The 12,063-nt window shown below is 46.4% G+C and overlaps 1 protein-coding gene across 7 annotated transcripts in view; it reads left to right on the forward strand.

Annotated features, from left to right (window-relative positions):
- Positions 1-12,063, forward strand: part of myt1la (myelin transcription factor 1-like, a) — a 53,011-nt gene that overhangs the window by 27,159 nt on the left and 13,789 nt on the right. For 6 of the 7 annotated variants that reach the window (XM_055872320.1, XM_055872322.1, XM_055872321.1 and 3 more), the window contains exons 6-12: positions 277-818; positions 2,645-3,787; positions 5,838-5,972; positions 6,620-6,710; positions 9,707-9,817; positions 10,151-10,377; positions 11,309-11,556. In XM_055872320.1, coding sequence (XP_055728295.1) covers positions 277-818; positions 2,645-3,787; positions 5,838-5,972; positions 6,620-6,710; positions 9,707-9,817; positions 10,151-10,377; positions 11,309-11,556 — 2,497 coding nt within the window. The remainder of the gene's footprint in view (positions 1-276; positions 819-2,644; positions 3,788-5,837; positions 5,973-6,619; positions 6,711-9,706; positions 9,818-10,150; positions 10,378-11,308; positions 11,557-12,063) is intronic. The other variant, XM_055872324.1, reaches the window with a different exon arrangement.

Here is a 12,063-nt window from a genome sequence, read left to right on the forward strand (position 1 = left end):
TTTCCCAAAATTACAGTATGTAAAATTGGTTTGGAAATATGTATTTCCGTTCTTGTTTAGTTGACATTATGCAATGATTGACGTCATCACAATACTATTGCATTGTAACATGAAACAGAAATCATGTAATTTACCTTCAATATACCTGCCAATATACGGCATCACGGTATCTAGATATCTCTACATTTCTAGTTATCTATATATCTCTAGATATAGAACACTTACCTTACTAAGACCATTGAACACATCTCTATTCCTCTCATGTCTTGTGTATAGTGTCTATGGCTGCCCCCTGGCCAAGAAAAGGAAGACCCAGGAGAAACAGCCTCTGGAGCCTTCCCCCAAGAGGAGGCCCTACTTAACCCCTACCGACCCAGAGCTGAACCCTGCTGCCATGTTCCCCTCCTATGAGCCTGAACCCATGGACGAGGGAGAGGAGAAGGAGCAGGGGGAGGTAGATGGGGAGATTCAGGAGGAAGGAGAAGAGGAGGAAGGGGAGGAGGGGGAAGAGGTAGAAGAGATAGAGGAGGAAGGATTTTCTGAGGATAACGGGGAGCTAGGTGAGGAAGAGGAGGAAGGAGAAGAGGCAGATGAGGAGGAGGATGAGGTGGAGATGGAGGTAGCAGGGCCAGTGGAGGTGGAACAGGTGGAGGAAGGGATAGAGGAAGATGAGGAAGCAGATGATGGGGATGATGAAGAGCAAGAGGAAGGGGAGGAGCAAGAGGAAGAGGAACAGGAGGAGGAGGGTGACGAAGATGAACATGAGGAGGAAGAAGAGGAGGAGGAGGAAGAAGAGGTCCAGAGTCACCATGAGCCAGGTGAGTCCATGTTTCCAATGTTCTGTTTCTGGGGAAATAAGAGGGTAATAGTGTTGGGTGGAGCTGGGAGATATTTGCTACACTAATAAGCTGCCACTTGAAATTACATCCCTGAGTCTAGGATATACTTCTTATCAACGCGATGCACCTTTGATGTGGCCAGTGAGAGCCATACCCAATCATGGAGAGATGGAGGCATAATATCCCAGAGAGAATTGAGTTGTTGAAATGGGACTGTCAGGGTGGAGGGAGAGAGGCATGATGGTCAATCTGGGAACATGTGGCCAATAGGGTCCTCAGGAGGAGAGGGGGGTGTAGTAAGAGGTCCTCTACCTTCAGTGTACCAGATGTGCCTGCTCTCCCTCCATCAGCCCTCTCCCTCGCTCTCGCTCCCTCTGCGTGTCCTCAATCGTTTCTGACAGTGCCTTCAAGAGCAATGGCGAGAGGAGCTCTCTGAGTTATTTAACTCCCCTTCCCCTCTCCCCTCCCACACACCCCCGTCTCAGCGGACGTGTCACATGTGCTCAGTCTCCCCCCCCCCCCCCTTTCCTCCCATGGAAATGGCTTCTCTCGAGGATATTTTGGGCTCCCGAATCAGAACACCTCATACGTCTCTCTCATTCCTTCCCGCTGTCTCATTTGCCGCTGTCCCTAAAATCAACACTGGAACGTATTAGGTGAGGGTGTTACATGGCTCTGGATTGTATGTTTTGTGAAGAATGGAAGAAGTAGAAAGCATTTGGTTCATTAGTCATACTATATACTTTGGATTTATTTGAGGGATTGTATACAGGCAATGACTGGCCAAATATATGATTTACAACCAGGTCTCTAAAGTGCGACCAGTTTAGAAATACAAAATATTTTGCTATATGACCTGCGGTTTTAGTTTGGGAGCACTAGTCCCTCCCAAAATTCTCTCTCTCTCTCTCTCTCTCTCTCTACATATATATATATGTCATTTTTAATGATAAGGCTTCCCTGTACTATTGTTACCTGGGCGCAGATTCGTTAGCGTCATACTTGCACAATTTCTACAGCGAAAACTGCTCGTTTCTAGTCTAAACAGTTCAAAAGATCTGACCCATATTACTGCCGCAATGTTTTTTTGGGGGGCCTGCATTTTACACTCATAAACCATGTCGCGAGCGTTCAAAAACTATTCGCGGGTTGTTAACCATTTGTTTTACATCTTGTTCAGTCATGTTTGTTTTTTTTAGAACCCTGTCTACAACATCAAAGTATTAAAGGGGCAATCAGCAGTTGAAACAATAACAAAGGGTCCTCCCTGACACTGTTTCAGTAAAAAGCTGAGGGATGGGGTTGGTGTAATGTAACCACTCTCAAATGCAGAGCTAAAGATGCAAGGACTGAACATCCACGATATCAAAATTATACTTTTAACCATGTTTTAAGACTACACAGTGTTTGTTTACATTTACTTTGTTTACAATCATTGGAGTAAAACAAGGTTATATTTTGGATTCGGATGGTGTACGGCAGTTGAACTAAGCTCATGAGGCATTTTCTAAGTTATATTAAGACATAAGTCCAAAAACGGACGTAGCAACTGCAGATTGTCCTTTAAATCTCTCTAACATAATCAATTCAATGTGATCATTAATATCCAAACCAATATACATTAATACATTGAGGCCATTTAAGGGCTTAGTAGTCAGTAAACATCACATAACTGGCATAAATGTTTTTGAAAAATGTTGAATATTATATTAATATCCCAAAGAATTAAACTATGACGGGCTAGTTCTTCATCTACCCAACTATAGTAAGGGCTGAAAGGTCTATCCTTCCTTTCCTGACCACAGAGAACCGGCACAAAAATGGCGGACAATCAAAGCATCACCCTACGGGACAGAAGGATAACATCAACAACAGCGCCCCTGGCCCTAACGTCGGCCCTAATGGTGAAGAGTATGAAAACTATGATGAGCTGGTGGCCAAGTCCCTTCTCAACCTGGGGAAGATCGCCGAGGACGCCGCCTACCAGGCCATGACCGAGTCAGAGATGAACAGCAACTCCTCCAACAGCGCCGGCGAGGACGATGATGACGATGATGATGACGAAGAGGGCAACGAGCGCGGCGGGGGCAGGAAGGGCAAGCTGAGCGTGGATCTGGACAGCGACGTGGTCAGGGAGACGGTGGATTCGCTCAAGCTGTTGGCGCAGGGCCACGGCGCTGTGCTCCCCGATGATGGCTACCCAGAAGGCGCCGGTTTGGAGGATGGCAGGCATCCCAATGGGCGACCCCACCACCATGGCGTCAGGGGTCAGGCTGAGGAGAGCGAGGAGGAGGTGTGCCTCAGCAGTCTGGAGTGTCTGAGGAACCAGTGCTTCGACCTGGCCCGCAAGCTGAGCGAGACGTCGCCTTCCGACCGCCTTGGACACCCCGGCCTGCAACACCACCAGGCCCATCAGAACCACCACCCTAACCAGTCCCATCACCACCTGCAGCATCAAACCGTCCACCATCACCACCAGGCTCAGCACCAGCCTCCGGCTCAAGCCCACCACCTACCCAGGTACGAAAGCTGCCAGGAGGGCCAGCAGCCAGACGAGCGTGGGTCCCTGGAGCGCAGCTACTCAGACATGGTCAACCTGATGAAGCTGGAGGAGCAGCTGAGCCCGGCCTCCAGGGGGGGCTACTCGGCCAGCTGCCACCAGGACGGGGACGAGGACACCACATCGGTGGCCTCGGACCGCTCGGACGAGGCCTTCGACATGACCAAAGGCAACCTGTCCCTGCTGGAGAAGGCCATCGCCATGGAGTCCGAGCGAGCCAAGGTCATGAGGGACCGCATGGCCTCGGAGGGACATCATATGGTGGCCCGAAGGGACAATCATCATCACCACCACCACGGCGAGCACAGCCCCAGACAGAGCAGCGGGGCGGAGGAGCGCAAGTCCAGAATGCACCACGATGGGTCAAAGAGAGCATACTACCCTAAAGGTAACCACTCCCTGAAAATCTCAACACACCCATTCACGACATGTCAGCTAGTATCCTCACCCTGTTGTGTACAGTATTGATGATCCACACAGTGCTAACTGCATTTCAGTCAAACTGGACCGCCTCTATATTTAATTAACACTCAAAGGCTAACAGGCCCTGGCCTACTGATAGTGTTTCAGCAGGCACCAACAGGCCCCACAGTAACAGACTTACGTAACATCAAGCAGTGTAACTGACGTCTTATTTCGCTCATGAATCTAATAACATTGGACGTTTGCTTGACCCCTGCCCAGTAGTTCAGCTCCTCGCTGGGAGTAGACGGACACATTTCCCCTGGCTGGTCTCAACGCTGCATATCGCAGTGGCAGCAGCAGCATCGACTGCAAGCTTATGTTGTTAAATAGGCCGGCATGCTAACATCAGAGGCTTGGCTTGTCAGGCATGAGTAATGGCAATCTGCAAGGCCCGTTAGGACAGCAAATCTCATCTGCGGGATTCCATCCACGGCCTATTTCTTTTAAATCCACTCTGATACACACCCCCACCGCCTGTGGGAGTGAGTCGTCCCGTCTCTGTGTGTGCATTTATTAACCCATAAGAAAGCTTCAAAGCAGATCAGTGGGTAGCGTTTCAGACAGGGTCATTACGTTAGCACCAGGGGGGTGGCGGTGGCACATGGCGTTCATGATTGTTGGATTGTGATGCTGTGTTTTGAGTGACATTCCAATGGACACAATGGACGTTGATCTAAAAGTGAAAAACTGCAGATACTGGTCTGCTCTGGTTGAACCCACGGTGACATTTTAGTAGTTGAAATCCAAAGCCATTTGAAGTCATTTCTCTAGATAATTCTGCCCATTGTTCTAAGTCTCCAACAACACGTCTTGCCATCAGTAGCCACAGACCGTTGAATGGCACGATTCAAATTACTATTAATAAGGACCACCCATCGTCGGTTATCACAGATATGTACTGTAATGGTATGTAATTATCTTCCATTAGCATAGGAAGCTAGTGGGGGGAATTCTCAAGGAATAGGATTAGTATGCATAATTTCAGTCTCGAGAACATATAGCTGGCTATACTATGTGTATAAGGCTCTGGTAGGACCCTAAAGATCTGTCGACATGCTATTTTGTTTTTTCCAATAGCCATAATAGCATTATAAAAATCTATCCTCAATGAATCATTTTAAATTCAAAGTCTTCATCATCAAAGGAAGGGACTATGGCCTTTTTTCTACTGTTGCCATGGGGTCGGGACTACTGATTAGTATTTCAGAATAAAAACATTTTGGGACAATGCTTATACACACATTCTGTACTCAACGTGGTTGGGTTTGTGCCTTGTCCTTGGGGGCACCATTGACGATTGGTGGAGATGGGGGCGATAGCGAGCTCCAGATATACATATGGGAGAGCTACTGATAAGCCAGTTTCACACAGGCTTAGTCATTCTGTGTTATCGCCACAGCGTGTACATTTTTTTATGAAATATGAAATTGCATTTCTGGGGTGTTGGGATTGAACTATTGCACCAATTTTCCTATGTGAGAGTGTGGGGGTGAGGGGGCTTGCAATTACATGTTAAACAGGTGAGAGTAGTCTGCACTCTTAGAAAAAAAGTTTTTCAAAGGGTTTTTCGGCTGTCTCCAGGTAGAACCCTTTTTGGTTCCTGGTAGAACCCGTTTGGGTTCCATGTAGAACCCTCTGTGGAAAGGGTTCTACATGGAACCCAAAGGGGTTATTCCTGGAACCAAAAAGGGTTATTTAAAGGGTTGTCCTATGGGGACAGCCGAAGAACCCTTTTAGGTTCTAGATACTTTTTTTTCTAAGTGTTTGCTTCGTACCACCTCCTAACTACTAGGGCCAATTTGGGGGGATAATACTGTTAAAAACCGATATGAATTTATGACACTCTAAATGCAGTAAATTAAACAACAGTGTAATGGGATTAATAGCGGTGACATACTGTAGTACCCTGGATGCAATGCTCACCTAGATAGTGAGATGAATTTTTAAAACCCCAATATTGTTCTTCTTGGTAGATTCTGCAAGAGGGGACAAGAAGGAGAGTAAGTGTCCGACCCCGGGCTGCGATGGGACAGGCCACGTCACGGGTCTCTACCCCCACCACAGGAGCCTGTCAGGCTGCCCCCACAAGGACAGGGTGCCACCAGAGAGTAAGTCCCATTGAAAACGTCTTATGTCCTGCTTGGGGAGATTGGATTGAGCATTGCCCTCCCATCGCCTGCATTTTTTAGTTGGATCTCATTTTCTGTTGAGTTTCTGGGTAACTCTTTTCCAGTAATTGCCCTTCAATGGTTCTCGTGTTGGGTTGACACATGAGGTCGTCTTCCGATCAGCATGGGGCCGCGCTCACTTTCTTTGCTTTCACCTTGCTTGATCACTGTTCATGCCTGCATGCAAAGTAATGTCTCCTCCATAGATCAGATACCTAATGGCATGCACATCGCTTTGTGAGACTACTTATGTGAACCAGACGTACCTCTAACTCTGCTTCAGTAAAGGACATAATGTACTTTGTAACATTAGTTAGTACAGCTAACGTCTGCCTAGATACCGTTTTCAATCCCATCTGATTGGTCGATCAAGATTCTGCCGAATGACTAACAACATGCCCGACTACCTCTGAATGCTGGTTGATTGAATCCATTCTTTTTCTGCTGCCTGCATGAGCATCAACATTACATGTTAACAGTGCATGCCACTTTCTCTGCTCACTACCTAATAATAGTTGAACAATAACCACTGACTCTGGGTGCTCCTAACCCCTTGCTGTCTCTCACCTCTCCCTGTCTGTCCTAAGTTCTTGCAATGTATGAAAATGTTCTAAAGTGCCCTACTCCTGGCTGCTCGGGGCGTGGCCATGTCAATAGCAACAGGAACTCCCACCGCAGGTGAGTGGCTGGCAAGCAGGCAGAGCATGCACTGGGAGAGAAAATACAAAATAAAATAGTGGAATCAATGTATAGTCTGATAGAACATAATAATAAAAACGGTATCTCTATCCAGGATCTAAGAAAGAGAAAAAAGTATTCAAAACTGGTATATGTGGGGGTGCCATAGGAGTCTGCCACTAGGTACGGTGTGTCTCAGGGTCAGGAATCTATTGTCAGCAGGTACAGTGCCTTCAGTATTCACACCCCTTGACTTTTACACATTTTGTTGTGTTACAGCCTGAATTGAGACTTTGTGTCACTGATCTAGACATAATACCCCATAATGTCGAAGTGTAATAAAAAAAATAGCATTTTTTTTTACTAATCAATTAGAAATGAAAAGCCTAAATAAGTACAGGAGTAAAAATGGTCTCATAATAAGTTGCATAGACTCACTCTGTGTGCAATAATAGTGGTTTTTGAATGACTATCCCATCTCTGTACCACACACATAAAATGTTCTGTAAGGTCCCTCAGTCGAGAAGTGCATTTGAAGCATGTTTTATTCAGGCTTCCTTCTTTTCTCTGTGTCAATTAGGTTAGTATTGTTGATTAACTACGATGTTGTTGATCCATCCTCAGTTTTCTCCTATCACAGTCATTAAACTAACTGTAACAGTTTTAAAGTGACCATTGGCCTCATGGTGAAATGACTAAGCGGTTTCCTTCCTCTCCGGCAACTGAGTTAGGAAGGACGCCTGTATCTTTGTAGTGACTGGGTATATTGATCCAAAATGTAATTAATTCACTGCTCGACTGAGGGACCTTACAGATAATCGTATGTGTGTGGTCTTTTCATTTGTTATTCATTTGTAAACATTTCGAAAAACATAATTCCACTTCGTGTGTAGGTCAATGACATTTTTTATATATTTTTTATTCCGTCTGTAGCACAACAAAACATGGAAAAGGTCAACTGGTGTGAATACTTTCTAAAGGCACTGTACATTATGTAGGTACGCAGACAATATCACACACAAGGCATACACTATGAATACACAATGCACACACACACACAAGCACGCACACAAACACACACCTCCCTCTCCACCCACAGTTACTGTAGGCCATGTTATATAGAACACATCTTGTGGGACTGGCACACACACACACTGTGTAGTCATTAGGAGTGTTGGGGAGCAGTGCATAACAAAATGGAGAAAAAAACTGGAGATGTATAGCTTTTGTGTCTCTCGTTTCTCTCCTCCTCGCTGTTGTCATGGAAACTATGATACTGACAGCAGTCCTTCTGTCAGGTTGTCACATGGTCCTCACAGATTTCTCTGACACTTTGAAATGCGTGTGTCTGTATGCGAGTGTGTGTGTGTGTGTGTGTGTGTGTGTGTGTGTGTGTGTGTGTGTGTGTGTGTGTGTGTGTGTGTGTGTGTGTGTGTGTGTGTGTGTGTGTGTGTGTGTGTGTGTGTGTGTGTGTGTGTGTGTGTGTGTGTGTGTGTGTGTGTGTGTTACGGGGCTGGCCGTATAACATTTTTATTTCACGCATGGATATGAAATGATTAGGAGAGGCCCCCGGCACCACATTTGTCTCACACACAAAAGCAGCAACGGTTTGTGAGAACAACTGATTTGTATGTGTATGAACAGCCTGGTCTCATAAACTAGACGTAACATAGTAAACGTAAATCAAATCAAATTAGTATGATATGTTACGTTTGGTATGGTTACATAAGACAGAAGGTTACTTAAGGCAAAACTATAGTAGGATGGTTGGTCGTGCCGGATGGGTGGGCGTATAACGCAAACGTCTAGCAACCCAAAGGTTGCGTGTTCAATTCTGATCACAGGTAACTTTAGCATTGTAGCTAATTAGCAACTTTGCAATTACTTACTACTTTTTAGCTAGTTTGCAACTACTTAGCATGTTAGCTAACCCTTTCCCTAACCCTAACCTTTATCCGTTAACCGAACTCCTAACCTTAACCTTAACCCTAACTTTAACCCGTAACCTTTAGCCAGCTAACATTAGCACCTAGCTAATGTTAGCAATAGCCACCTAGCTAACGTTAGCCACAACAAATTGGAATTCGTAACATATTAAATGTTTAGCAAATTCGTAACATGATGTACAAATTGCAATTCTTTACGTATTGTACCAATTGGAATCCGTAACGTATCATACAAAATGGATGATGGACATCCACTAATTAATACATACCATTCAAAACTTAACATATCATACTAGTTGGAGTGTCCCGGATTTACATTTACTATGTTACGTCTACCACTGAGTCCAGTTTTGTTTGAAAAACTACTCTCATATACTGTAAGAGGTGCAAATGTGAGGGAGAAAGGGGAATAAAACGAGGAGAAAATAGAGGATGAGGAAGCAAGAGGGGGAGAGGTGAGGCCGTACAGTAGCTGGCATTGTGGTGAATCAGTTCTCCCCACTGTGCCTACCCAGAATGCCTGAAAAGACTGAGGTATATAGCTAAGAGGATCTCTCTGAAGCTCAGCAGCCCCTCTTGCCCAGGCAGCCAATAACATGTATCTGCAAAGCTCCGGCTTTGCAATTAAGAACTAGGCCATAGCAAATACATAATTCATATGTGGGGCCCCATCGTATAGCAAAACATTTGCAATTCTGTTTAAATCAAAGCCAAATTTAGATGATTGACTGGATGTGTCTGTTATCGGTGAGGCAGACTGTGTAGGTAGTGGGGGGGGGGATACATGTCTGTGCAAGTGATGTTTGTCTGTCTGTCTGTCTGTCTGTGTGTGTGTGTGTGTGTGTGTGTGTGTGTGTGTGTGTGTGTGTGTGTGTGTGTGTGTGTGTGTGTGTGTGTGTGTGTGTGTGTGTGTGTGTGTGTGTGTGTGTGTGTGTGTGTGTGTGTGTGTGTGGTGTGGTGTGGTGTGGTGTGGTGTGGTGTGGTGTGGTGTGGTGTGTGTGTGTGCTCTGGCCAATTAGGCCTCACTCTGTTTTGCGAATGCTGTTGCAGTCTCTCGGGGTGCCCCATCGCTGCTGCAGAGAAGATGGTTAAAGTCCAGGAGAAGCACATCCCATGTGACGGGGGCCCCAAGTCCAACCAGGCTTCAGACCGTGTGCTGAGGTACTCACTCACACCCTCATCACATGACCACCACTCCCCCAGCCTCCCCGCTCATCCCAGTGCATTCCTGGTAGCCGTGAATGTAACCTCTGACCTGCATCAATCTCTCATACCTCATATAGACGTAGAAAGGGAGAACATACGGTAACATCATGTACATTCTACATACAATAGACAGGACATAGCCGACCGTGGTAGCTCTCATGATTTTGCTCTTACAAATGAAGTCCCCCTAGTGGTTCAGTGAGGACGTACACCATGCAGTCAGACAGTCAGACCGCTCTCACCGCGTGTACACAAACACGCCCCCCCCTGTCCATGGTTATCTTCCAGGCCAATGTGCTTTGTGAAACAGCTGGAGATCCCACAGTACGGTTACAAAAATAACGTCTCCACCAGCACGCCGCGCTCCAACCTGGCCAAGGAGCTGGAGAAGTACTCCAAGACCAGCTTCGACTACGGCCAAGGCTACGACAGCCAGCAACACGTCTACGGTGGGGGGAAGAGAAGCCTGGTCCCCAAGCCCCAAGGACGGGACTTCTCGTCTAAGGCATATGATGGTAGGGAATGACTGCCTATGCACACTCACGCTTGCACACACACTCGCATGCACAAACACAGACAGGAACACAAACATTACTCCCCGGTTCTAGAGCACTGCTAAGACAATGAGGTAAATGTGTTGAATAACTCTATGCAACACATATACAATGCAAAGAAACTATTGAAATGTGTATTCCTAAAACCCCATTTTTGAGGCTATATTTAATCTCCATCAATTTGATACTGCATGGCACAGTTCATATTAGATGGAACAACCCCAATCTGGATTGGAGATAAATATAGAACACAGCACATTTCCTTGGCCCTGATGCATGTTCGAGCTGCTGGATGCAAGGTTTTTCTCTCTCCCCATAGCGTGGAGATGCTTTTAGGGCAGGTTTCTGGTTTCCCCCGCTCGCTCACACACTCTGCTGCCTACAAGCCCTTACTGTGAAGCCCGTATTCACTTGTCGCACCGCTCCCATCCCTCTCGCTCGTTGCTCTCTCTCTCCCTCCTAGCACTCTCCTCGCGCTCTCCATCTCTGTCTCCCTCGCCTCGTTCTCCAACCAAGAGCACAATCATTTGCTCTGGTACAGCATTCACCGTGGAGCAAACCATCCACTGGAAGACTTCTCTGTAGGTGTTAGAAATGAGCTATCTACCTATCTTTCTATCTATATCTATATATACAGAATGTGTATATATAGATATATATATTCTTAAAATTTTTCTATATTTCATGTCTTTCTATACATCTCTGAATTTTTTTAAATTGGCGGGACCAAAATCTGGCCTTCAGCGTAAATCTGTGTGACTTTATCTGTGTACTGTATGTGTGTGTGTGTGCATGGATGATGTCTTGTCCCTGATGGCTGCACTGTATGTGTATACCGTATGTGTGTCTATATGTCTGTGTATGATCTGTATGGTGTGCTCCCTCCCTGCAGCCAAGCGCTACTGTAAGAGCCCAGCCAGCAGCACGACGAGCAGCTACGCTCCCAGCAGCAGCAGTCTGAGCTGCGGAGGGGGAGGGGGCGGCAGCAGCGCCAGCAGCACCTGCAGTAAGAGCAGCTTCGACTACACACACGACATGGAGGCTGCCCACATGGCCGCCACGGCCATCCTCAACCTGTCCACGCGCTGCAGGGAGATGCCCCACGGCCTGGGAGGCAAGCCCCAGGATCTCCTCTCCCAGGTAGGGAGGACTACGCCCCAGACTCATGCTCACACTCACCCGGCAGGCTCCAGCTCCGCCTCTGGGGCGTTGCGTAGCTCTCTCTTGCTTTTCTTCTCTCTCTCTCTCTCTGTCCAACAGCCCTTCTCTCTCTTTATCTCTCTCTCTCTTTATCTCTCTCTCTCTTTCTCTGAGCCTCTCTTCCCTTCTCTCACTCTGTCTTTCCGCCCTCCTTTTCTGTCCCTCTTTCTCCCTCACTGCTCTTGCTCTCTTTCTCCACCCCTATCTTCCTCCCTTTCAGTCTATTTATTTCCCTTATCTTTCTCCCTTTAGGTCCATTTATTTCCCCTATCTTTCTCCTTTCAGTCTATTTATTTCCCCTATATTTCTCCTTTTCAGTCTATTTATTGCCCCTATCTTTCTCCTTTCAGTCTATTTATTTCCCCTATCTTTCTCCTTTTCAGTCTATTTATTTCCCCTATCTTTCTCATTTTCAGTCTATTTATTTCCCCTATCTTTCTCCTTTCA

This window comes from Salvelinus fontinalis, chromosome 20, assembly GCF_029448725.1.
Source record: "Salvelinus fontinalis isolate EN_2023a chromosome 20, ASM2944872v1, whole genome shotgun sequence".
Taxonomy (NCBI): domain Eukaryota; kingdom Metazoa; phylum Chordata; class Actinopteri; order Salmoniformes; family Salmonidae; genus Salvelinus; species Salvelinus fontinalis.